Source organism: Spermophilus citellus (assembly GCF_964194105.1).
Source record: "Spermophilus citellus genome assembly, chromosome: 10".
Lineage (NCBI taxonomy): Eukaryota > Metazoa > Chordata > Mammalia > Rodentia > Sciuridae > Spermophilus > Spermophilus citellus.
In genome coordinates this window covers 6,190,844-6,218,070 of record NC_138197.1, presented here as the reverse complement: position 1 = coordinate 6,218,070, position 27,227 = coordinate 6,190,844, and the positions used below count along the sequence as shown (strand labels likewise).

The window sequence follows — 27,227 nt, the reverse complement described above, 5'->3', positions numbered from 1 at the left end:
CATGGCAGGGCATTGACACAGGCCGTGTGCCCAAGCCACAGCCCCACCCATGCTCTTTGGTGGCTGGGATTCTGGGAGGCGGATGCCCCAACTTGGCAACAGGCTGAGACGTCAGGCATCCGTTTTCTCCAGGTTGACAAAGCCCTGACATTTGTAGTCTGATTTCTCCTGGGCTTTGTGCAGCGAGTCCCTCTCCAGAGCAGATGAGAGCCGCTGCCCCAGTAAATCCCTCCACGAGGGGGTCCATGCTGGAAGGGGCTGCTCCTCATAGCAGCAGAACAGAGACTGATCCGTGAGTTCTGTGAGATGTGGCTCTGGTCGGTAGCTAGTCCCAGATGGATGTCACAATAAAACCTCTTCCTGAAAAGCAGCTGGAGCACCAGGCGTGAGGTCCGGGGTGGTCCCCTGGCTCAGAGGCACCATCTCACAGGGAGGCTTCTCCCAAACTCTCAGTTTTGAGTTCCCAGGAATATAACCCTCTCCTTTCCCTGGCTTTCTCTCCTTCCAGGGATTCAGGGGAGTGTTGGTTTTTCTCCCAAGTTTCTTCTCACTCGATCTGCACTGTACCACATGCCAGCCTCCGTTCCTTCCTTCACCACCCCCTCTCTGTGCTTGTGATCCATGCCCTACCTAAACTTGGAGAAATGCAGGAGAAGCTGTGTGACCGTGGGCCAGCCACCTAACCTCTCTGAACTATGGGTGCTTCACCAGGGAAATGGGGCTGTGCCTGCCCACACTTCCCTGCCTGCCCCCCCCACAGTGCTCAGGTGGACAGTGTTCCGGCAATGCACCTGTCCCGCCCACTCTGACCTGAGTCCCTCTTGCTGCTTCCCCACAGGGACTGCATCATGCTCTGTTGCCTGAACAGCAGCACCTGCTTCGTGGCCGGGTTTGCCATCTTCTCAGTCCTGGGCTTCATGGCATATGAGCAGGGGGTACCCATTGCCGAGGTGGCAGAGTCAGGTGAGTTTGCCGAAGGTTGGGGGTCTAAGAGGCCCCGGGGGAGATGGATGAGCAGAATGTCGATGCAGTCTTCATCTCCTGGGTTCAGGTCCTGAGAGGTGGTTCCACCAGTCATCCACAGGCTGGGACCTCAGGAGGGAGCACCTTCACACTTCCCCTCACTCCTGTAACCCAAAGCCTTCCTCGGCCGCTCATGGTGCCACACTCAGCATGGGCCAGAGCCCTGGGGTTTCATCCTCCCATGCCCACTCTGCCCAATTTCAGTGGTCTGTTCCCTTTGGCAACATAAGTCACTCCCTCGTACCGCAGGGCCTTTGCACGTGCTGCTCTCTCTGCTTGGAGAGTCTCCCTCCCTCCCCTGTTCTAGATGTAGGATAACCCCAGTTTGTCATGGCCTTAAGTGTAGATGGACGTGTTTGTGTCAAACCCAGCGTGGGCAAGGTTGTGGTGCCAGTGGTTGAAAACCCTTCCCTTGTTTTTCATGGTGTTTGAATTCTGGGCAGATAGAGTATATATTTAAAAAAAATAGTTTTGTTTGCATGACATAGGAAGCTAGGCTCCAAACTCAGAGAAGTGCAAATAGGTTTTTCCCATACAAGAATGTCCAGGGGGATGGTCTGTCAAGGGCAGCACAGGGCGGTCTAGCCTCCTTGGCTTCCATCTGCTCAATGCCAGTTGTGCCCACCTCCATGGTAAACAACCACGCTGCCTCCCTGGTGAGCCCCAGTGCAGAGTGTGGCTACCTCTGTCTGCTGTGCAGAGTCAGGGCCAGCACCCTCTGACCACCAGGCTGGGCAGGCCGGCGAGTGTGGACTTCACAGGAGGAATTTGTACCTGCTCAGGGCCCTCCCTTCTTGGGATTGTGTGTATCAGACATAGACATGGTCCCTGCAGAAACCAGGGGTCCAGAGCTAGACCAGAGGTTTGCAAATGCAGGCAAAGCTCTGTCAATGGGCTCCTGCTCTTTGGGTAGGAGATAGCTCACATGTGACCTCATATGATTCTTAGCTCAAAATACCATGATTAGACAGCTGCCAGTACACTTCAGAGGAATGTTCCAGAACACCTATGAGGCTGAGCTAGGGAGGCAGAAAGTGCAAGACTCACTCTATCCTGCTCTAATCCCAGTGCCCAAGATTTGCTGACCTTCCTCGAATATCCCCTAGTCTGTCTTTCTGGTACTCCTTGCGGTCCAGGTGCTCTTTCCTGATATAGAGATTTTACACTGCTTATAGTTGAGTCTTACTTTGAAATCCAGACTGATCATATTCTGCCTTCTAACTGGAGTATTTGGTCCATTTTTCAATTAGTGATATGATTTGGTCCTGAAGTCAGCTTCAAAGAAGAGAATGTCAAAATAATAATCAGAAATGGGAAGGGACAGATGTGTAGAGGAGGTACAAAGGGATATGTTGTTAACTTTAAGTCGACTCTGCTGAGTTATAGATGTGTATTGTTAGCCCAGCTCCTTAGAAAATAATAAAACAGAGCTAAAAAAGCCAACAAATGAAATAAAACCGAGTATCAAAAAATACTGAGAAGTTGAACAGAAAGCTGGAGATGCACAACAGAGTAGAAGAAAGCAAAATAAACAAACAAGAGAAGACCAGAAGGAAAACAAACACAAAGGGCTAGGTGGGAACGTAACTGCATTAGTGATTACACTAAGTGTGAATGGATCAAATATGTCAACTAAAAAGGAGAGATTGTCAGACTGGATTTTTAAAAAGTGAGATCTGATTATAAAATATCTAAAAGAGGCACCTATTAAATTTAAAGACACAGAGAAATTTACCAAAAAAAAGGAAGAGATATACCATCCAAACAATAAGCATAGAAAACTGGCTTTGCTGTGTTTGTATTAGAGAAAGTAGACATCAAGTCAAAGTCAAAGGGTACTATTAGAGAAAAAGAGAGATGTTTCATAATAACAAAGGGAACAATTCATTGGGAAGATCTAATGATACTAAATGTGTTTATGCCAGATAACAGAGATTAATACATAAAGCTGCCAGGCATGGTGGCACACACCTGTAACTCCTGTGACTGCTCAGGAGGCTGAGGCAGGAGGATCACAAGTTTGAGGCTAGTCTCAGCAACTTAGCAAGACCCTAGCAACTTAGAAAGACCCTTTCTCAAAATAAAAAAAAATTAAATAAAAATGGTTGGGAATGTAGCCTAGTGTTAAAGTGCCCCTCGGTTCAATCCCCAGTACCAAAACCTGGAGGGATGAATGGACAGACGGACAGACGGACAGATGGACAGATGGATGGATGGATGATAAAAGCTAAAATAAATAAAGCTAAAACAGAAAGAACCAAAGGGGGAAATAGACAAATCCACAATCATACTTAGAGATTTTAACATCCTTGACTCACTAATGATAGAACAAGACAAATTATCAATAAAGACGTAAAATATGAACACTGTCAATCACATCGACTTAATTGACATTTACAAAAATCTGTACCCAGCAACTGCAGAGTACAATTCTTTTCAAATGGACATGAAATATCCACCAAGATAGAGCATGTCCTGGGCCATGAAATAAGTCTCAAAATATTTCAAAAGAATGAAATTATATAGAATAGAATATATTCTCTGGCAACCACCGAGGTAAATCAGAAATCCTTAACAAAATAATATCTAGAAAGTCCCCAAATGCATGCGGAGTAAGCAACATGTTTCTAAATATTTCATGGTTCAAAGAACAAAACATTTCAAGCTTCACAGTAATGAAAACTTAACATATCGAAATTTGTGGGATGCAGTTAAAATACAGTGAAGTTGACAGCTTTAAATACCTATATCAGAATGAAAAAAAAATGCTTACATTTAAAAAAAAGTTAAGTTTGAATCTTAAGCAGGAAAGGAAATACAAATTAAGCCAAAGGTAAATAGAACAAAAAAAAATAATAAAGATAATTGAGTTAGCTTTGTGCTGCTGCAGGGGTCAGAATTCCCAACCAGAGCAGCTGAGAGGAGGGAAAGCTCATGTTGGCTCTTGGTTTCAGAGATTTAGCCCACGGTCAGGGGACTCCTTTGCTCTGGGCCCCAAAGTGAGGCAGGGCCTCATTAAAGGGACAGACATGATTTATAGGAAAATGATCATAGCTTCCAGGTGAGAAAAGAAGGCAAAAGGGAATGAAAAAAAAAGCACCCTCCTATAAGTGGGTGGTGAAGGAAAAAACAAGAAAGAGGTAGAGCCCCGCAAAACAGCCATGACAACAATAGAGAACCCTAAAATCCAGAAATAAAGAGGAGAACTCACCCTTGCCCCCACCAGCAAGACAGAACCGCGCTGAGTCCTCGGACTTTACAGATGAAAGAGGAGGCTGTTAAAACAGGAAGATTATCAAATACCCAGCAACCCCAAAATGGACTTGACTTCATGCATACACAGCTACCATATAAAGTCAGGAGTAGCCAGTCAGAATGGCAATCATCAAGAATACAAGCAACAATAAATGTTGGCAAGGTTGTGGGGGGAAAGGTACTCTCATACATTGCTGGTGGGACGGCAAATTGGTGCAACCACTCTGGAAGACAGTATGGAGATTTCTCAGAAAACTTGGAATGGAACCATTTGACCCAGTTATCCCACTCCCTGGTTTATACCCAAAGGACTTAAAATCAACATACTACAGTGACGCAGCTGAATTCATAATAGCTAAGCTATGGAACCAACCTAGGTGCCCTTCAATAGATGAATGGATAAAGAAGTTGTGGTATATATTCACAATGGAATATTACTCAGCCTTTAAGAAGAATGAAATCATGGTGTTTGCCAGTAAATGGGTGGAATTGGAGATTACCATGCTAAGTGAAATAAGCCAATCCCAAAGAACAAAAAGCTGAATATTTTCTCTAATGTTAATTCATAATAAGGGGATGGGGCTGGGGAAGAATTGAGTTACTTTGGATTACACAGAGGGAAATGAAGAGAGGGGAGGCCATATGGAGGTAGGAAGGATAGTTGAATCAGACATTATTTCCCTCTTTGCATATATGATTACATGACTGGTGTGACTCTACATCATGTACAACCAGCAAAATGAGCAGTTATACTCCATTTATTTATGATGTGTCAAAAGGCATTCGACTGTCATGTATAACTAATTAGAACAAATTTTTAAAAACATTAAAAAAGAAAAGAATAGAAATTTCCCACAGATCAACAAACAACCATACCCTTCCTCTGAAGACCAAATATGAAGTAGAAAGAGATTGTAAGTCAGCCCTCACATGTCTCTGTCCATTTTCCGTGGCTATCACAGAACACCTGAGATTGGGTAATTTATAAAGAAAAGGTTTGTTTAGCTCATGGTCCGGGGACAGGAAAATTCAAGAATGGTAGCTGCTTTGGGTTGAGAGCATTGTGCTGTGTCACATAGCATGGCAGATTTGGCGCCTATGCAAGAGTAGGGAGCAAGGAGGGCCGCAGAGAGGGAGGGGACAAAGGAGCCCATTCACTTTTGCCACACCCTGCTCTCAAAACACCACTCCATTCTCAAAAGAACTAATCCCCTCTTCCAGAAAAAGACACTAGTCCCTCTCCCTGACTTGATCACCTCTTAAAGACTTTGTCACCTCTTGAAGGGCCCACACCCCCAAAACCACTAACCAGACTTCAATGTGAATTTTGTCAAGGTCAAACCGTATCCAAACCGTAGCACCAACAGAACTAGACATAGTCAACTGGGAATCTGAGGATGCGGAAAGCAACTTAAACCAGAAATTCCAAACTAACAAGTGATGCTGGGGGTGGAATGGGAGATGGACAGGAAGAAATGAAGAGAGTTAATTGAACTCAGGGGGAAAAAATGAAGAAAAGAAAAAACAAATCATCTAGAACATGAAGGAAAAAAATGACAAGGTATCCCATAGAAAATAGTCTTGAAAAGGAGCATTGAAGAAAGACAGAAAAACACTGTGGAATGCAGGCAAAGAAATAATATTTATATTATCAGAGTTCCCGAAGGGGAAAAAAGATAAAAACTAGTGGCACAGAGGTCATGTTTAAAACTATATTCCAAGGAAAATTTTCAGACATGAAGAGCCGAGTCCACACAATGTAAGAAACTCCCTCAGATGCCAGGAAAAATCAGCCCAGAATAATGAACTCTGAGGCATTTTGCTAAAGCCGCTAGCCTTGAAAGATAAAATCCTCAAAGGTCTGCAGGCAGAAGAGATCAAATAACCTGCAAAAGCAGGAGCCCGGCACCCCAAAACCCACTTACAGAGTGCACACAAGGCAACGTTGGAGCATCCCTTTCATCTCAGATCCCGAAAAAGGAAACTTGGATCAAAGCTTTAACACCTGGCCACAATTTTATTTTTCCACTATCAAAGCCACAGAAATCCATTCTCAATGTTGAAGAATGTGGGAGCTCTGCGCACATCAGTCCTTGAGGGAACTTGAGTAGGGGCGACTTCAAGCCAACCTCATAGTGACCAGGAAAATGTCCAACAAAAAGATGCACAGTGAGGGCTTAATGGTGCTTAATTGGGGCTGGGGTGATGGCTCAGTGGTAGAGTGCTCTCCTAGCATGCATGAGGCACTGGGTTCGATCCTCGGCACCACATAAAAACAAACTAATGTATCCACCTAAAACTAAAGATACATAATAAATATTTTTTTTAAATGGTGCTTAATTGTTGCTGGGGATGTAGCATGGTGATACAGTGTGTGCTTCCTGTGCACAAGGCCCAGGCTTTCATCCCCAGCACCAATAAATAATAAGAAGAAATTAAATAACACACGTGTGTGTGTGTATGTGTGTGTGTCTAACACGAAAAGCAATGCAGAGAAGAGAGAGGAGACTCATGTAGAAATGCTGGATATTATCTGTCATAAAGTAGAAATTATCCAAATAACACATGGAAGGAAAAAGGAGAAAAAGAAAAATAAATTGGAAAAAAAACTCTGTTTTATAGACAATAGCTCTGTTAAAGAATATGGAAGGGAGAAACCTGGGAAAGCTGAGTAATAAAGAAAACAAGGGCTTAACAGCATTTATAAAAATAACCACTGGAACACAACCTTCCTGAATGCAATAAAAAATATATAGATGGAAACAACACTTAAGTCATTGAAAAATGTAACAAATACTAAAAAAAAATGTAATAAGAAAAATTACTCAAGGGGCAGTTAAGGTCAAACGTATCAATCAGATCAATAAACGTGAGTAGGCTTGACTTACCTATTAAAAGGAAAAGATCTTTGACTTGACTCACAAACCTAGATCCAAGTCTGTCCTGCACAGGAGAGTCACACCTCAAGCAAAGTTGGTTCACAAAGACTGAACATAAAGGGCTGGACAGCCGGAGCAAAGCTCAGGTCACAGTAGGATCCACGCCCAAGGGTGTTAAGCACTACCAAGAAGAACACTTTTTTGTTCCATTTTACAACACACAATGTAATATATGCACCAAATAACACAGCGCAGCACAAGGCAGAACCTGCAGGAGGTGCAAGGAGACTTCATAGAAACACAGAAAGCACACCATACTAAGCACATTTATCATTAGAGATGAAAGAATGAAAATAAACTGACTTCCCCGCTCAAAACAACACAAAAACAAACAAGCAAAGTGAACCACAAAAATGCATAAGGAAGCAAATAGTCAAAAGAAAAGCAGAAATTAGTGAAAGAGGAAAAGAATTAAAATCCTGGTTTTAAAAAAAAGAATAGACAAGTCACCATTAAATCAAGAAAAAAGGGAGGGCAGGCATGGTGGCCCACGCCTATAATTCCAGCAGCTTGGGAGGCTGAAGCAGGAGGATCACAAGTTCGAGGCCAGCCTCAGCAACTTAGCAAAGGCCTAAGCAACTCAGCAAGACGCTGTCTCTAAATAAAATATTAAAAAGGGCTGGGGGTGTGGCTCAGTGGTCGAGTGTCCCAGAATTCAAACCCTGATACCAAAAAAAAAAAGAAAGAAAGAAAATTGGGCACCAGCCTAGTACCAACCACACAGGGACTGACTCCACCAGCAGCTCTCTCTCTCTCTCTCTTTCTTCCCAGGTCCTGGCCTGGCCTTCATTGCCTATCCAAAGGCTGTCACCATGATGCCTCTCTCCCTGCTGTGGGCCACCCTGTTCTTCATGATGCTCATCTTTCTGGGCCTGGACAGCCAGGTAAGCAGCCCAGAGGGAGAGGGGCTGGGGAGGCTGGATGCTCTTTTTTATTTATTTTTATTTATTGGGACCAGGAATTGAACTCAGGTACTCGACCCCTGAGCCACATCCCCAGCCCTATTTTGTATTTTATTTAGAGACAAGGTCTCACTGAGTTGCTTAGGGCCTCACTTTTTGCTGAGGCTGGCTTTGAACTTGTGATCCTCCTGCCTCAGCCTCCCAAGCCACTGGGGTTACAGGCGTGCACCACTGCGCCCTGTGGCCAGGCACTCTTCCTAGGAGCGACCTTTGGTCCCAGCCACCACCCCTCCTGGTAACACAGAGTCCCACGCGTCCCAACCAAATATCCAAGGACCCCAGAGCACAGGAAGGCACCTCTTCCTTCCTCCCTCTGTGTTGGGGTCGCCATGACACAGCCTGGGTGGCCACTTGGTTCCCTTGGCATGTGGGAGCTGTTCTGGGTGGGAGGCTATACAGGCAAGATGCCCAGTTTTAACAAGATGGTGCGCGCCCCCCCACCCCCGAGCCTCCTGCCCAGCCAAGCCTGTGCAGGACAGTGTCCAGGATGGCCCAGCAGATACTGCCCCAACCGTGCCTCTGCACAAGTCACTTAGCACGGTCAGTGTAGGCGTCTGTCAACCCAGCCAAGCTCAATTCTCCCCCTGAGCCATTCCTCCTCGGAAACTGCTAAGCCGGGCTGCAGGAGCCCGGGTGCTTCGGCTGATAATCTTCTCATTGTTGCGGGCAGAATCCTCTGAGGGACTTTGGAATCGGGCAGGGCTGGATTGGAGTCCCAGTGCCAGGACTCTCAACCAGCTGTGTGGCTTTTGGATAATCACTTTACCTCTCTGTGCTTCCTTCCTTTGGTCTGCACAGTAAGGACGGAAATATCTTTCCTAAGAAGGTAGAAATGAATCATAAAGGATTTAAGACCAAGAAATCGCTCCAAGGAAGGGGTCTGCCAACATGGTGCCCATCAGAAAAAAAATTTTTAAGTTCTTCTCCAGAAAAGGGGTCATGCAAGAGATCTGCCCTTCGTTCTCTGAGAACCTGGGAGCAGGGGTGGGTATGGTGTTGGGATATTGAGTCTGGGTATTGACAGGCAAGGAGTTGGCCTGCCTGATTGTGTCCAACACTTGGGATTCAGATGCTTCAATTCAGCCATCAATGCCTGGACAGTTTGGCCCAGAGATGGCAGAAACACAGGAGCTGGGTGTTGTCCTCGAACCAGCAGAGGGGCGCTCGCCCAGCAGAGCTAGAGGCCAGGGAACTCGCACAGCCCTGGAGATCACAGAGCCTGCCTCCAGGACAATGACAGAGGGAGAGACCCCTGCCTTGCCCCAAGGGCCAGGACTGGGTCTCATTTAACTCATTAACTCCAGGAAAGGGGCCAGCACATAGACAAGACTCTGCATGCTGAGTGACCCTGGGCAGGTTCCCTCCCCTCTCTGAGCAACTTTGCCCTTGTGTGTTAAGTGGACAAGCCAGGTCCCTATTAGTGCTGGGGTAGCCGTCATGATTCCCGGGCCCCCCATCACGGGAGTGAGTGTGGGAACGAAGCCTGAGCTGGGTAGAAAGGAGGCCGGGGTTTAACCCTCCGCAGCACTCACCCAGAGCCAGCACCCCCAGGAACAGCCTTTTTCTTGGGTTTCACACCATCACATCTCCCCCCACCCACCCCATCCAGTTTGTGTGCGTGGAAAGCCTGGTGACCGCCGTGGTGGACATGTACCCCAAGGTCTTCCGGAGGGGCTATCGTCGGGAGCTGCTCATCCTGGCCCTGTCGGTCATCTCCTATTTTCTGGGCCTGGTGATGCTAACAGAGGTGAGTGGCATACGTGGCCGGGTTCAAACGCCAAGTGCCTGGGCTCTGGGGCAGGCAGGTCTGACGTCACGTCCCTCCTCTGGCCCTGTCTGGCTGCAGGAGCCTGGGCAGGTCTAGTACCTTCTCTGCCCCCTAGTTTCTCCTCTTCCCAATGGGTCGAGGTGAGAATGGAAGGCAGGTTCCTATCAGGTCCGTAGCCACAGGGTCTGGCATAAGCCGCGCTTGGCTGATGGTAGCTGCTGTTGCCAACAGAGAGGGGTAATGCCCAAGGGGGCCCTTGGGTTTCGCCAGTATTTAAGAGCGTGGGGATGCCTGGGTCGTGGCTATGAGTAAAGTGGTTGCCTTTGATCTCTTTCAAAGCAGGCTTTTCTAGGGGGACATCTGAGAATAGGCATCGGTGATATTTGGGACATCCGGGCACTGTGCTCCAGCTCCGGTTTTGTCCCTGGCCCCGTCTTAACCAGCTTTTTCATTGCTGTGAGCAGAGTACCCCACAAGTCCAACTCTGAGGAGGCCTCCGTCCATAGATGGCCGACTCCTTTGCTGTGGGCCTGGGTGAGGCAGATCGATATGGTGGAGAGGTGTGGTGGAGGAGAGCAGCTCAGCTTGTGGCCGGGTCAGGAAGCAGAGAGAGAGGGGGAAAGGGGGCTTCAGGGCAGATGCACCCTTCCAGGGCACGTCCCCAGTGACCCTACCTCCTCCAGCCACACCCACCTCCTACAGTTACCACCCAGTCCGTCCATTCAGACTGGGGTGGACTGCTGAGGCGACGGCTCTTGTGATCCAATCATTTGATCTCTGAAGAGTCCTGCATTCACAGGAGCTTTGGGGGACACCTCACATCCAGACCAGCATAGTCCCTAGTGTTGCTCTGGCTGGGCCAGCAGGCGATTAAGGAGGGTTTTCCACGGTCCCCCAAAGACTGTCTTGAGAAACCATGCTTCTCCCCGCTCCTGCAGCCATCCTGGCAGACACTTTCTCAAGTGTCTCGGGAGGGTGCAATTCGGTGTGTCTCTCTCCCCACATGCACAAAGGTAATTAATTAAAAAAAAAAGAACGTCGCTGAGAGAAAAAGGTATTGTAAGAAAGAAAAACGGGAACTTGGCATCAGTCAAAGCCGCTGATGTGACGCTGGGGTCAGCCTAGAAAGTGAAGCCTGTGAGCGGGTTGACTCCTCCTTGGTGAACCTCCTCGTCTTCCACCTCCAGCTCACAGGCCACCTCCTCCTGGGGACACCGCTTCTGCCCTTCTTCTCTGTCACAGCCCCCACCCTCCAGCAAGTCGCTCCTGCTCAGACCAGCCTCCCTCCTACCCTAGGTCCTTAAGTCCATCCCGTGTCCTAATCCGCCCTTCACCCACCTCCCCGACCAGACCCAGGGGTCCGTGAGAACCGGAGCTGACCCTTGTCCAGCCTCGTGGCCCCACAGCCGGCTCAGGCCTGGCCCCAAGCCGAGGATGCTGAGTGGCATTATTCCAGGCTCTATTATTGCTGCTTCTCGCCATCGTCAGCTTCGTGAGCCTGACAATCAGCACCTAAGCAAGTGAAGGGACAGGGCGGCAGGGCATTTCCTGGTCCCTCTCACCTCTCCCCACACAGGGCACCCCGGGCGCTGCAGTGAGCAGAGCCTCATTAAAGCACCGATTAATTACTACGCAGAGCAGAGTCTTTTGTCGCCAGCAAACGTGGGGGTTAACGCGATGCCTTGAAGAGGCCAACAGGGACAGGGTTACCAGAAGAGCAAAGCGCTGGCCCGGGTGTCCCTGTCTTGGAGCGCTGCCCACCCCCAGCTGCCCCCAGTTTGCAGAGCCTCTCCCCTGCCTTGGGTCTGCCCACGGGGTGCCTCAGGACCTCCAGGGACCATCAGGAAACCAGCACTCTAGCCAGCCGCAGTGCAGACGCCCTGGCTTCACACGCCAACCTTCGGCCTCTGCAGGGACATATCTGTGGGCCATTGCACCAGGGAATTTCTTTAAATTGCCAAATGGACCGTGTCCGCCTCCGCCTTCGTGGTAATTGCTGGCCGGATCTTCTCCCTCATTTATATACGTTAAAAGCTCAGCTCCCCCTGAGCCCTGCAGCCAGACCGCCCCTCCGAGAGCCCGCTGCTGATGACCTGCAGGAGGGGTTCTCACCTCTCTGTGCCGGAGTTTTCCCCCAGTAATCACTGGGGGATAACAATAGTCCCTATCTTGTAAGCACCTGGGGACAGTCAGACAAGTGGATCAAGACCCAGGACGCAACCGGGCCTACAGTGGCACACATCTATCATCCCAGCAACTCAGGAGGCTGAGGCAAGAGGATTGCAAGTTCGAGGCCAGCCTCAGCAACTTAGCAAGGTCCTAAGCAACTTAGCAAGACCCTGTCTCTAAATTAAAAAAAAAAAAAAAGAAAGAAAAGGGCTCGGAATGTGGCTCAGTGGTTACATACCCCAGGGTTCAATCCGTAGTACCAAAAGATAAATTTAAAAAGAGAGAGAGACAGAGAGACAGAGAGAGAGGGAGGGAGGAAAGAAAGGGTACAGCCGGGTACTGCTGTGCATGACAGGAATGTGTTCTGAGAAGCCTGTCCTCAGGCAACTACTTTGTTCTATGGAGCATGACTACAATGTCACCAGGCAGTACAGTCTTAGGAGACTGCATATATGCAGTTCATTAAGAAACATCATCAGGGGCTGGGGCTGTAGCTCAGTGGCAGAGCACTTGCCTAGCATGTGTGAAGCACTGGGTTCCATCCTCAGCACCACATAAAAATTAATGAAAAAAATAAAGGCCTTCTGTCCATTCACAACTCCAAAAAAAATCATCAGTTGAGGCATAGCTGTATTTGACAAATGCTTCGTAAAAGGTTTCCTTGATCTTTTTGATAGTTTTGTTTGATTTTGTTTTGGTACTAGGAATGGGACCCAGGAGCGCTTCCCCACTGAGCCATATCCCCAGCCCTCTTTATGTTTTATTTTGAGACAGGATCTCCCTAAGTTGCTGAGGGCCTCGCTGAGTTGCTGAGGCTGGCTCACCATCCTCCTTCCTCAGCCTCCTGAGCCACTGGGAACCTTGTTCTGTTCTTCACAGATAACGTGCATAGAAGGAGAGCAGTTAGGAAGGGGACCTTAAGTTGGGACTGAGAAAGTCAAACCCACTTCAAGCCTCAGGGGTGCCTCAGACCTGCCTCATCTGCTCTGTAGCGGTCACAGACAGGAGACTGTAGATCAGATATGGCCCAGAGGGTGGTTTTGTGTCACCCCTAACACATTTCTTTAAAACATGAAGAAGTCAGGCTGGGGTTGTAGCTCAGTGGAAGAGCACCTGCCTAGCATGTGTGAGACGCTGGGTTCAACTCTCAGCACCACATATAATAAATAAAATAAAGGTCCATCAATAACTAAAAAAATATTTCAAAAAAACATGAAGAAGTCACCAACAAGTCAAAAAATTTCCTTGAATATGTGGCCTTCTGACGTCTCCTAAAAAATCCACAGATCTGGCATCGCACCTACACACCCCCTCCCCAACAGTCATAACCCAGAGCTGTGTGGCCAAAGGGGCTATGTCTCTCTGGTTAGCCATGCTCCCCACCGCTCCCCTATGCCCATCCTCCCATAGACTTTCAATCATCTTTAGATGATGTATCACACCTACTACAGTGTCAGTACTGGGAAAGTAGTTGTAATCTAGGGAATTATGTCTATCCATGTTCAGTACAGATGTAGGGTTTTTTAAAAAATTTTTTCCAATTATTTTAGTTCTGAGGTTTGTTGAATCTGTGGATGCTGAACCTGTGGGTGCAGAGGGCCAGCCATATATTACAGAGGCAGCGCATTCATCCCCTTCATCCCACAAAGATTGACTGTGAACCTACTGGGTGCCACCCTCTGGGCCAGAAACTGGGGCATAGTTCAGGACAAGCCAGAGCCTTTGTCCCACAGACCCACACTCTGCATGATTCTGCGTGCATTTATCAGGGACCTACTGTGTGCCATGCCCCATCCAAGGGCTGGAGGCAAGAGAAGGACCGATGTGTGGGGCCAGGCCAGCAGGAGTGAGAGCTCACAGAGCAGCTAGTGGGGAAGTACTTTTTGTTTTATGACCATGAATCCCTAACACATGTTTTGGAGGCCCAAAGAAAGAATGAGGTTGAGAGGGTTTTTTTAGAGGAGGTTACATTTGATCTGAGCTTCAAAGGAACTTGACAGGTGAAAGACTGAGTTGTCCCTTGCTCTGTCCAGGAGGGAGTATGTTGAAGAAGGGAGGAGGACAAGTCCCAGCCCTGACTTAGAGAGCCCCAGGGTGATTTTAAACTATAGAGTGACACCGGTGGAAAGGTCCCTCAGAAAGCTGGTACCCAAAAGCATTGCAGAGGGTGAGGCTGGAGTCAGGGAGGCTCTTCAGGAGGCTGTTAGCACCATCCAGGGAGATGTACTGTGGTTTTCCAACCTTGACTCTGATATTCTGTTCCATGTTTTTGGCCCTTGGGCAGATGGAAAAGAAGGGGCTGAGGCACGATAATCCCCCCACAGTCCCAGCAACCCCCAGAGGACGGGGCTTTGGGGACACCCAGGTGCAGTGTTCAGGGACAAGCAGACTCCCGACCAGTGGTAGCTGCAGAGCTGCAGAGAAGAGGGGCCCGCCCAGAGGCCTGCTGGCTGACCCTGCTCTTTCCCGTGTCTGTCTGGCGTCTGTCCCCACACCTGCAGGGAGGCATGTACATCTTCCAGCTGTTTGACTCCTATGCGGCCAGCGGGATGTGCCTTCTCTTCGTGGCCATCTTCGAGTGCATCTGCATCGGCTGGGTGTATGGTGAGTCGACGGGCACCTGCGCACACTCGGGCTGCCTGTCTCGGCCCCGGTCCTGGCTGGGCTCTGGTCTCCATGGTGGTCCTTGTCTGTGTGAGCCTCTTCCCCTTTTCTCTTCTGGGGCCCCTTGGCCCCTTCCCACTGTGGGGGAGACCTTCCTGCTTGTACATACCTGCAGCACAGGGGGAGGGGCTCAGGGCCCAGGCACTGTGACCTCGGGCCAGTCCTTCCCCGAGCTTCAGTTTCCCCCTCTGTGAAATGGAGCAGCCATGGCCCTGTCTCTGAGTAGGAGACAGGATAGGTGAAATATCCTGTGCAGTGCCTGGCCCTCGGTGACACCTGCCTCTGATCCTTCCATTCCCCAAACCAAACCCAAGTGCAGGCTGCCAGTCTCAGGGTCAGGTGGAGCGTGGCTGGGAACAGCCACCTCTGCTCAGGGTCCGTCAGCTTCCGCCCTCTGCCCACGCAGGTCACCCCCCTCGCCACACTTGGCCTCTCCAGAGGGCTCACCTTCCTAATCTTTCTCCAGAATCTCCTTGCTGTTCTCTGGACCTGGCTTCCCAGGTCAGGAGAGCCCTTCTCCATTAGCCGTCCAGAATCCCTCCTGCCCACAGTTTATTCCAGACCGCGCCCCCTGTGTCAGTCACCTTGGCACCACTGTAACGCAGCACCTGAGACAGGCTCCTCGTGAAGTGAGAGCTAAGTTCATGTTGGCTCCGGGGTTCAGGAGATTCACGTTCAAGATCGGGTGGCCCCATTGGTGAGAGCCACACAGTGTCAGGAATACATGTCAGGGCCTCTCAATCCAGAGAGCAGAGAAAGAGAGATCAGGCAGGGTCCCACAGTTCCTTTGGGAACCCCCCAGTGACCTATAGGCCTTCCATAGGTCCCACCTCCTGCAGGTCCAGCACCGCTCCCAATAGCACCGCCCTAGGGACCCAGCCTTTAGGGAGGTAACTTTGGGGGACATAGGACATCCAAATCCTAGCACTTTTTGCTAGGTGTTAAGTATTCAATAAGGTCCCTGCTGCAGTTTCTCTATCTCAGGGTCAGACAGAGTATTGCCTTTGGGGCAAGCACTTCTCCCAAGCAAACAGACAGACACCTAACCTCTCCTGACTTGTACTTGGCTGCCTATCTGCTTTATTCTGGACAGGAAGCAACCGGTTCTATGATAACATTGAAGACATGATTGGCTACCGGCCACTGTCGCTCATCATATGGTGCTGGAAGGTCGTGACCCCTGGGATCTGCGCAGTAAGAGCCCCACCTGCAGCCCCTCCAGTTCCCCGCCTACTGGGTCACCCACTTTTCCACATTGTAGCCCTTCAGCCTAGCAGAGGCTGGTACTGAGAAGGCTCATGACCCCCTGTGTCCAAGCCACCTGACACCCTGGGAAGCTGGGGTCACAGGGCCAGACTCTGGGCATGGCAAGGCAGGACCCAGCTCTGCCACCAAATCAGGGTAGGTGACCAAGAGCAAGTCTCCTCCTTCTCAGTGCTCCAGGTTCAGAGTACTCAAGCTAGGTGCTGGAATCTGCTCCTTGGGGGTGGAGGATTATGTGAGTGAGAAGGTGTTGCCTTGTCATTAACAAAGAGGGTGACAGAGGTGGGGAGAACTGGGACTTGTGCTCTTCCCTAAGACCAGACTACAGAAGGGCTTCAACGAGAGCATTTTTATTTAATTTTTAAAAAGAAAAAAAAAAAAGCAGCCAGGCACAGTGGCTCATGCATGTCATCTCAGCAGCTCAGGAGGCTGAGGCAGGAGGATCACAAGTTTCAAGCCAACTTGCCTCAGCCACTTAGCAAGACCCTGAGCAACTCAGCAAGACCTATCTCTCAATAAAATATAAAAAAGGGGCTGGGGATGTGGCTCAGTGGTTGAGGACCCCTGGGTTCTGTCCCTGGTACAAAAAAAAAAAACAGACTCATCACTGAAAGTCTGAAGAACATCTTTGAAACTTGAAGAAGTAGATAGGAAAAAATTAAAATTCCTAACTGAACAGAGGCTAGGGAAGAGACTCCTGGGAATGGGTAGGGAGCGCCTCAGCCCTGGTGACACCTCAGGATCCCTGGGAGTCTGGAACCCAGGGTCCCATTCCCTGTATGAAAGATGACTGTGGGGAGGGTCTCCAGGTCCTTCTGCCCCACACTCACTGTGGACATAGGCAAGGGGACCTGGACCTATCTTGGTTAAGCGGTGCTGAAGACCCTCCCCGGGGACCTCTCTGTCTCTCTGCAGGGCATCTTCATCTTCTTCCTGGTCAAGTACAAGCCCCTGAAGTACAACAACGTCTACACCTACCCTGCCTGGGGCTATGGCATCGGCTGGCTCATGGCCTTGTCCTCCATGCTCTGCATCCCGCTCTGGATCTTCATCAAGCTGTGGAAGACAGAGGGCACGCTGTCCGAGGTGAGACGGCTCTGGAGCAGGGTCAGGAGGGCGCCCACGGGGGCAGAGAGGGACACAGGGAGGGCTGGTGAGCAGGAGCAGAGCCCGGCCCATCTTCACTCCTTAGCTTCCTCATCTGGATCACAGGCCTGATGGAACCTGTCCCTACCCATCACACAGGGAAGCCATGGCAGACGTTCATCATTCCAGTTGTGTTGAGCATATCTCTGTGAGGCCCTGGGGGGGTGAGCCAGGTGTGAGCTCAGCGTCAGTTTCCCCATTTGTCAAGTGGAATAACAGCAGCTCCTAACGTATAGGGCCGATGAGGATGCTAGAAGTCCACACAGGGAAAGCACAGGACCAGGACCCAGACTGGGAGTAGCCAAGTGTTAGTGTTCAGTCTTCTGTCCACTCTATTCATCCTGACATTTGGGGACACCTATTCTGTGTCACCCCCTTACTGGGCTCTACCCGCTGCATCTTTTGCACTCCTCAGAGCAAACCAAGGCCCTGCAGTTAACAGGTAAAGGAGATGGAGGCTCGGAGAAGTGGAGTCACTCTCTAAGATCCCACAGCCCAAAGTTAGCAGAGCAATTTTTAAAAACAGCTTTAAGTACATATCACAGAATTCATTCATTTCAGATACACAGATAAATATTATTTTAATAGCTTTCCATATAGTGCAATCATCACCCAAAATCAAAAACTGTGAATCATTCACAGTTCACCCCTGTTCCCACCTTAGACAACCACTAATTCACTTTCTCTATCTGTGGATTTGTCTATTCTGGTCACTTCTTAAAAAGGAACCATACAACATGTGGTCTTCTATTAGCAGACTTTATTTAAACAAGCCCGTCTTATCCTTGGGTACTTGCTCTCCCCTTTACTCTCCTTCCCCATCTGCCAGTCAGAGGGTTGAAGTCACTTTCTGCAAACCACAATGTTTGCTTCATGCTACGCACTGTCCTATGTAGTTTACAAATACTAAGTCATTTAATCCTGTGAGATGCAGATGCTTATCACCTGTGCAGATGAGAAAACTAGCACACAAAGAAGTAAAGCAACTTTTTCTGGTGGGTGCACACCTGTCATCCCAGCAGCTTGGGAGGCTGATGCAGGAGGATCACAAGTTCAAAGCCAGCCTCAGAAACTTAGCAAGGTCCTAAGCAACTCAGTGAGACCTTGTCTCACAGTAAAATACAAAAAAAAAAAAAGGTTGGGGATGTAGCTCAGTTGTTGAGTGTCACTAGGTTCAATCTCTAGTTTAAAAAAAAAGAAAAGAAAGAAAGCAACTTTCCAAAGAGACACAGCCTCTGAAAAATGGAGCTGGAACTAAAGTCTGTGTTCCTGAGCTTTGCTGCCTCAGCTTCTTTGACTGAACTGACCATGCTCCATTTCAGGGCCCCGTTTCTGCCCAATGGCCACATCACACAGGGATGGCAGAAGTTGACTCTTGTCTCCTAGCTCAAGGAGAGAGGGAGACAGGAGTAGGAAGTGTGTGTGCAGAAGCAAGTTCCAGCTCAGAGTCAATGTCACCCAATTCACCTGCTCACAGAGGGCCCTGGGCACCCAGCCAAAAAGAGCAAGCCAGGAAGGAAGGTCCCTAGGAAGCCTGCTCATGCCCAGAGCAAGTCAGGCTCCTCATTGCTTGTAAGGAATGTGGGTCGAAAGCAATTGGTTAATTCTGATCTGAGACCTAACACTTCCAGAAGGGAGCTGCCCTTGTGGCTTTAAAAGTTCACCCACTGGACGCCTGCGCACTGACTGAACTTTCAGATGACCTCTGGATGTTCAGAAATGTTCGGTGCTTTCTGCTAGATCCCCAGAGATTTTTTTTCTCAGCCCTTGTGTGTTAGAAAAGAGGGAGAGAGAGTACAGGCTGCTTTCCTGAGCTTCCTCCATCTCCCTAAACTTACACCCCTTCTGACCCAATGAGACAATCTGACCCTGGACAACATGACGTATGAAAGAGCAAAGTCTCTGAAGGTGGTCAAACCCAGCTTCCAGGCCTCACAAACTTCTGCCCACAGACAGGAAGAATCTGGAGGGGAAAGTGGGGACAACAGGACCTGCCTTGGAGAACTGCCCTGAGGGAAAATCATACTCATAGAAGTAATGTGTCAGTACCGTGGCTGGTCACCTCATCTGAGCCTCATGACAATGCTAGACAGCCAGTGCCCTTATTTTACAGATGAGGAAACCGAGGCACAGAGAGCTGAAGTTTCTTGCCCTTGGGCAGCCGTGGAACTGGGTCAGAGCCTGGGCTCTAGACCCTAATCTAAGTCAAGAGCCTGACACACAGGAGGCACCTATCAATCAGCCCCAGTGCATCAGCCTGACGCTCCTATGTGGACACTGTAGGTTTAGTTTCTCAGGCCTGGCAGGGTCTGAAAGAGAAGACCTTGAAGGAGTTACCTCCTCAATTCTTTGCAGCCCCCCCGCCTCCACTCAGGAAAGCGTTTCTGATTGGAAAGGGCCTCCCAAATCCTGGCCTCGTGTCTTTTCCTCGGGGAACCTGGGAAGTCCTGATGAAGTTGATGTGGGGTCCCATTCTGAGAGGCAAGAGGTGGGGGATGACAGCCATCCCACTGTGTCCAGCCTGCAGGGCCGTGAGCATTGGCATTCCTGATCAAGATTAGTGATCTGCATTTGAGCAAGGCCCCAGGAGCACATTACACACCCGTGCATTGCCCTGTGTGCTGGCAGGGTGAGGACATTCCTTTTGTGGGACAGGTGCCCATCCATGTGGGAGTCCTTATCTCAACAGCCCTTCCAGGAAGGAACTGTTAACCCATTTCACAGAGGAGGAAAAGATAGCTCACAGAGGTTAAGTGCAGTGGCTGAGCGGCGATTCAAACCTCAGCTCCTGGGTCCCCTCACGTGGGTCCTGATCATAGCTCTCAAGTCCTGATCACCTCTCACAGGCCACGCAGTAGGCCTTCTGCACATGCCAACGTTGCTCCTTACCTAAGGCCAGGGGTAGGGAAGACCCACAGGAGCCAAAGCACCATTCAGATCAGATCAGTATGGCAGAGGCTGAAGCCCAGACCCCCCACCCCCGCAGCCCCTCTCAGACTGTTCTCCTCTCCAATCACCTAGAAACTCCGGAAGTTGACAGTCCCTAGCGCCGATCTGAAAATGCGGGGCAAGCTTGGGGCAGGCCCACGGACGGTGATGGTTAATGACTGTGACGCCAAGCTCAAGGGTGACGGCACCATCGCCGCCATCACAGAAAAGGAGACTTCTGAGCCACCTCCCGCCACCTCAAGGCTTCTCTTCCCTCCCGTGTGTTTAAAAACAACAACAACAAAAAAATGAATACCTGAAACACATACTTCTCCTAATGCTAGGGGCTTGCTCGTTTTGCACAGGATGTATTAACAAGTTAATTTCCAGCCGGCCACCGTACCCTCTGGTTTAAAGCCAGAGCCCCCTGCCTCGCCCTCTCCCAGTGACCATGGAAGTATCCACCACAAGATAATACTGTACAGTGACTAGCACACCCTTGTTGCCCTAGGGTGGTTTTAATTAGTGTTTTCTAGGGATTAATGTATCATATTGTAAAACTTTTATACTTGGGCCTGGGGGCAGGTGGGATGGGGAGTGAGGCTTGGCCTCGCCTGTTGGCCTTTGAACCCACCGGTCCACATCTGCCACATCTGCGCTGGTCCCTGACTGTTGGCAGCCGCCCCTCCTCCGTGCCCCCAGGGAGTGTTTTACTCTGAGCCTTCCCTTGGCCATGGACATGGGGTCTGCAGACTCCAGGTCATGTGGCAGAGAAGGACTCCTGATTTGTAGGACCCCCCCCCCTGCCCTGATCTCTTGGGCACTACCTTCCCTCCGCTGGGCTTCAGTGTTCCCATCTTCCCAGCTGGGGGAGGAGCTAGAGCGGGTGACCTCTTTGCCTCACTGCCTTGCAGAGCTGCCATTGATATCAGCTTCTCCTGAAGACCCGCGGGCCACCTCTGCCCTCCCCTCCGGACCCCCATTCCCACCTGCTTCTTTACAATCGGATGTATCATGGGACACTGTGGTGGCGATGTGTATTTTCCCCCAAACTCTGTTTGATCTCATCCCTGTTCCTAGAGATGGGCGGGGCTTCCTCCCATCTGGGCCTCCCCGTCTCCAGGCTCTCTGCTGTCCCCCTGAGTTCTGTCCCTCCATCCCAAGCATGGCTGTCTGGAGCAGCCATGGGGGCTGCTCTCTGGAGTCAGGAGGCAGCATTTTTTTTTCTCCTTGCAGCTTCCCCTGCCAAGACCTGCAGCCTCCCAGTGAGGCCCCTGGAGCCAGGTTTCAATCTGAGCCCCTCTGTGTGCCCAGGGCCACTTCTTCTCCCTCTTGTTGCCCCTGGACTCACCATCTTGACTGTGCTGGAGGATCTTGTGTGGCAGCTTCTTCCCCACACTTTATTCAGGGGCCATCCCATCTGCCCTCTGTCTTCATCCCCTGCTAAAGAGGAGAACCGGCCATTCCTCCTGGCTCTTCCTCTGTGTGAACCTGGGGTCTTCAGGGGAGACTGATACTGCACCCTCCCAGCCCGGCTCCTGGCCTCCCTGGCTGGTACCCCCCTTCCCTGTTCCTCGGCTGCTGGAGGTCAGGAAGGTGAATTCTTTTTCCTTTCCAAACTAAGGCTGCATTTTCCTACAGGGCACCCACGTGTTGGATTCACCCCCAAAGTTTCCAAATTGCCAGGTTCTCTGCTCCCACCAGCCCCCATCTAAAACTGGAAATTTGCTCCGAGGGATGCCCAGCTCCCACTCTGGGCAGGTTGGGGCACCTTGTTCTGGAGCCCCCTCGTGGGCACACAGCTCAGGCCTGCCCATTCATTGGTGGAAAGTCCAGTGTCCTCCTCATGGGAAGGCCAGTGTCACCCTGAGCTGTCTGGCCCAATGGACCCGGGAAGATGGCCTGCGTGTGTTGGTCTTCAGCTGCTATCCTCCTGGCAGTCAGGGAGGGGGCTTCCCAATGCTGCTACTGTGTCCTCCACCACCAACTCCCTCACGGACGGACCGATAGATCTCTGAGGTCTCGTCTTCACGGACACACACGGGGTACATCTGGCACTTAACACTTGACACTTAACACTACTCATCGGGCGGGGTGGAGGGAGGCCGTGGGTGTGGGAGTTTTTATTTCTTTTTTTTTTTTGTAATTTCCTACTAGTGTGTTTGGGTAACTTTAGGGGGGTGGGGCGGGCAGCGTGGGGGTGGGGGGAACACATCATTGTGATGACATTTTTGATATTCATTAGAAACAATACATCCTTTCTGAGATATCTACAGTATTATTAAAAAATGTAAAAGGTTGTACTGTTTTGCATAATGAACGTTTTTACTGGGGATCCAAAGGGCACAAGACTGCTTACTCATTTTTAAAAATTAAAGAAGTGAACTACCACATTCTTGTTCCCGGCAGGGTGATATTCTTTGAGTTTTTCTTGTTGTTGTTGTTGTTGAGGGGATCGTTGTTTTACTCCCATGATATGCCTGCCAAACCATCCTGGTTCCATGTTTGGAGTTTATGGTCAGTATTGCCGATTGGAAACAACTGGAGCTGCCATTTCTTTCCGTTCACTGTTGATGTGGCACAGTCTGGTCACTTGGTAGCTGCAGGTTTTCCTCCATTTGCCCACACGAGCTTGTAGGTGGCTGGTAAAGCTCTGAATCCACACTGGCTATATCCTGAAGGAGCAGTTCCCAAGCTCCAACAGTGTTTGTAATATTGCTTAGAACTTAGACGAAAATCTCTAAATTTCTATCTGACATTTCCAAACGTCCGCTCAAGACCACAGAGCACATCTTGTCCTGCCAGTCCACAGTACAATCAGCTCATCTCACAGTGTCTGCTCATTGCTATCCCACATTTTTTTTCTTCCAGTCCTGATCTCAGTGTTTACTTGAACCTGTCATGGTCTCTCGCTGTCTTTGAGGTGGTGATACCCGCTCACAGAGAAAGCATCCCACTAATGACATACACAGAGGGTCCCTGAGGACCTTGTAATTTCTTAGAGCTACAGGGATTGGTACAATCATCTGTTTCCTTCCACCTTCCCTCCCTGTGTCTGAAACACACATGTATGGGCAGCAAGACAAGAAGAGGTTGAATCACAGAAATGTGGGTCTGTCTCCTTTCCAGGAAACCTGATTGGTAGACCTTGAGTCTACAGAATTGGTAACATGAGAAATTATTTTACACTTCATATCTAAACCATAACAAGTTCTGCTGACTTGAGGGCAGGAGATGGATGTTTCAGCTCAAGCTGAGAGAACAAGTTCACCCTTTCTCCACCTTTCTCTTCTACCTGGGCCTTCCACAGACCAGATGTTGCCTGCCACCCATATTGGCAAGGGCCATCTTTTTTTACTTGGTTCAAAGATGCAAATGAGCATCACTCCAAGAATCACCCTTGCAGACGCACCCAGAGGCAATGTTTTACTAGCTATCTGGGCATCCCTTAGCCCAGTCAAGTTGGCATGGAACGACCGTCACACACCACTTTTGGGAGCCTCTGAGTGCCACCCCAACTATCTCTAGGGATGGATCATCAAGGCCATGGAAAAGCTACAGAAGGTGGTGAAGACCTTGCAAGAAACCCTGAGGGTCTTTAGCAGCTTCAAAATCCTTTGGTCCCACAGGGTACCTCTTGAAGCCTCCATAATTTCTCAGAAATGACAGAAGTCCACTGGAACTTGCTGAGTGGGACAAGGGGATATATGAGATCAGCGAGAGGCATTGAGGACAGAAGGTACCACCAGAGCCCCTGGAGACCTGAAAGATGTCACAACGTCCTGGGAAGCCAGTAGAATCATGGAGCCATCAGTGAGTGATACAGGTGTTTGAGAGTTATGATGGCTGAGGGACAGGAGTTGTAAGGGGCTGTTGAAAGAAAGGGAGAATCACTGGAGCTGTGGGGGGCCTTCAGGGTACTTAGTCACTATTGAAAGTCATTACAGCCATATCTCTCGAACTATTATCTCCAGCCCCTTGTATTTATTTTCAAAATTTTTATTTTGAGGCAGGGTTTTGCTAAGTTGCCAATGCTGGCCTTGTAGTTTTGATCCTTTTGCCTTAGCCTCTGGAGTTGCCACTGTATCCAGCACAAATGAATTTTTAAATATATAAGCACTGCTTGCTTCAGTGGCACACACCTATAATCCCAGCAACTCCAGAATCTAGAGGCAGGAGAATTGCAAGCTCAAGGCCAGCCTTGATAACTTAGTGAAACCATGTCTAAAAATTCAGAAAAAGGGCTGTGCTCAGTGGAAGAGCACCCCTTTTGCTGTACTCAACCAATAAAAAAGGAACCGAATAATTCATTCATTTTTTTCTTCCTCTTTCTCCATTAGAATGAAGTCCAAACTGCCAAGGAGTTTATTCAAATCATAGAGAGTGCAGAAAATGAATATCAGGTAAGAAGACTTGGAACTAATTTTTCTAGTGCCATATTTTTCTGTTAATATATTTGTTAGACCTTTCTCTCTTTTAACTTGAATGCCTATGCTGTTGAGTCAGACCTTTTAATCTGGCATTCTGCTTGAAATTAAGGTTTCAAGTTTGGAAGAGACCATAGCTCTAGTTTAAACAATATAGATGATCTTCTTGGCTCACTTCAGAATTTGAAGAGGAGCTCACTAGAAATAATATAATCTATCCTGTCTAACTCTTGTAATGTAAGCATGTCTTTTGACTAAAGAGTTACTTTCGTATTCACAACCAACCCATTTCTGTTCAAGTAACTAACCTTCAATTATCTGTTGCAGACTGCAATTAGTGAAAACTACCAAACAATGTCAGACACCACATTCAAGGCCTTGCGCCGGCAGCTTCCAGTTACCTGCACCAAAACTGACTGGAACAAGATACTCAGCTACAAGATTGGCAAAGAAATGCAGAATGCTTAAAGGCTGACTGTAGGATTCTTCAGTATGTAGAAAGAAAAGGATTCAACATGTGGTCATATGATAAATAAGTGATTTATAAACAAGAGTGATATTTTGCTAGGGCTTTCAAAGTTAACAGATTTTTTTTTAGCCTCATGAAATACTGTTGAACCTATAGCATTGACTTCATCTTTTTGTGTTCTCTGCCTTGTATTTTTCTGTTATCACTATATCTACTTGTAAATCCTTTTTGTTAATTCTGCTACAATTAGTGTTGAAGAAAGATCCATCTATTCTGGGGTCATTTTACTCTTTAGAAAATTTTCCTAGCCATGAAGTCCTGTTACTGATTTAGACAGATAATATGCTTAGTACTTTTACCCTGTGCTCCAAAGCACTTCTGGTACTTCAGTGCTTTTGACTGATCCACCAACAGCCAAGGAGGCTCTACTACAAATAGGAGCTAAATGGAAGACACATTCATCCTTCTCCCTCTGACTGCTTTGATCATCATTTATAACATCTCATAACTACAGTTTTCAAAAGTTTGGATTGAGGCTTTTCGGGTCTATTTTGGGGGGCAAAGGAAGTTTTCTGGAAATTCCATGACAGCCAGCTTCTCTGGGGGGCACTCATTTTTAAATCCAAAGACTTGAACAACATTCCCTGCACATGGAATATGTTTGCTTTCTTCATTTCCTCATTGTCTTCTTCCCACTTAGTACCATTGTAGTTATAGACATCTTCATTTTTAGAATAGTTTTATTCATGTATTATTTTTTTAAGTATACAAGAACTACGGACATACTGTGGATGTACTAGAGTATAAAACTTGAAAATGCAGATGCTGAAGGAATAATCCATATCTTGTGCTTTAACACTTTGTGGCAGGTTTATACTATAAGCAAATGAATCAACTCTGTAAATCACAAAAACTTAAGATGAACCAAAGTGAAAATGTAACTTACAGGCAGTATCTTTCTACTGTAACCTGTTATTTAAGGGAATACTAGTGTTTTCTAAGTAGGATGTAAAACTTGTTCCAAATTACTCTTCCTCAGTCCTGCCTGCCAAGAAACACAGTGTAACTGTGATGTAGCAACCCTTCCCAGGTATATTGGCAGGTATGTATGTGATCTCAGAATACACAGGTGACATAGATATGATAGGACAACCGGTAATGGTAGATTCATTTACATTTGCATGTTCCCCTGGCTCACAGGCTCTCAGCCTCTGTGGGGAAAAGTGATGACCCTGACCTGCTGGGTGAGGCCTGGCCTTCCCAAACCTTGGTGCCTCTCTCCCCGAACAGCGGGCTCCCGCTCTGAAAAGCATGAATGCCTTCACCATGTACAGCAGCTCCCCTGATCTTCCAAGATTCAAATGCCCACAGCAAACACGGCCACAGGACTGCCAGCGGCCGGGAGCCAAAAGAAAACTAGGAAAGTGCAAGAATCTGTAAAAACTCAGTTTTCTTGCAGCAGGCACATCATGGTGGAGTGAAGACCTGCTGAGTTCATACCTGAGTTCAGGAGGTCAGGCAAGCTGGCCCAGGCGCTGTCCTCTGGCTCTGCCTTCACAGCAGGATAGAGGTGGTTCATCCTCGGCGCCCCTCCCTGTACTTGGCTCCATGCTCCCATCACTGGCCCCTGGCACAGATGGCGTTACTATCCCATGCTCATGGGCTTCCAGGAAATCAACACCCCTGTCAGAACAGCTCTAACAGGAGCTTTGCTCAAAGACTGTGCGTGGGCTTGTGGAATTCAACAGATAGGGAAAGAGACTACCAGAAACACAGAAAACTAACTGTTGCCCTAGGGTTAGGGCAGAACACCAGGGTTTCAATATTTTCCACATGAAAATAATTTTTAACTTTTTTTCAAAACATACTAATCACCTTTATGGAAATTCAACTGTTGTTCTTCAAGAAATTCTAAAAGAAAAATAATCAATTCTCAATAATATAACAATAAAAACACAAGGTAAAGTGACAAAACATTGTAATTTTGAAAATTCAAGAATGTAGTGATGATTTTGAAGTTCATGTTTTCTTATATATTAGTGAATAATTTACTGATAAAGTTGCAATTGTTGCTTTCCTTTCAAATAAATGTTTAAAAGATTATCAATTTTTAAAATATAATCAGCAAATGAATTATAAACCAATTTAAAATTAAGGAATGTTTTCTTTTCCAATTTTGCTTTGTTTTTAACATCCCATTTGGCCTCTTCTGCT

General features: G+C 48.4%; 1 protein-coding gene across 1 annotated transcript; it reads left to right on the top strand.

Moving 5' to 3' along the window:
* Window positions 1–203: 203 nt before the first annotated feature.
* LOC308659084 (sodium- and chloride-dependent GABA transporter 3-like) lies at window positions 204–22,127 on the top strand (the record flags this gene model as incomplete). The annotated part of the gene is made up of 9 exons (XM_081312076.1): window positions 204–292; window positions 839–963; window positions 7,989–8,101; window positions 9,789–9,926; window positions 14,618–14,720; window positions 15,874–15,974; window positions 16,959–17,129; window positions 20,211–20,396; window positions 21,759–22,127. The coding sequence occupies 9 exons, from the start codon at window positions 204–206 to the stop codon at window positions 22,125–22,127; spliced, it is 1,395 nt and encodes a 464-aa protein (XP_081168202.1).
* Between the last annotated feature and the right edge of the window lie 5,100 nt (window positions 22,128–27,227).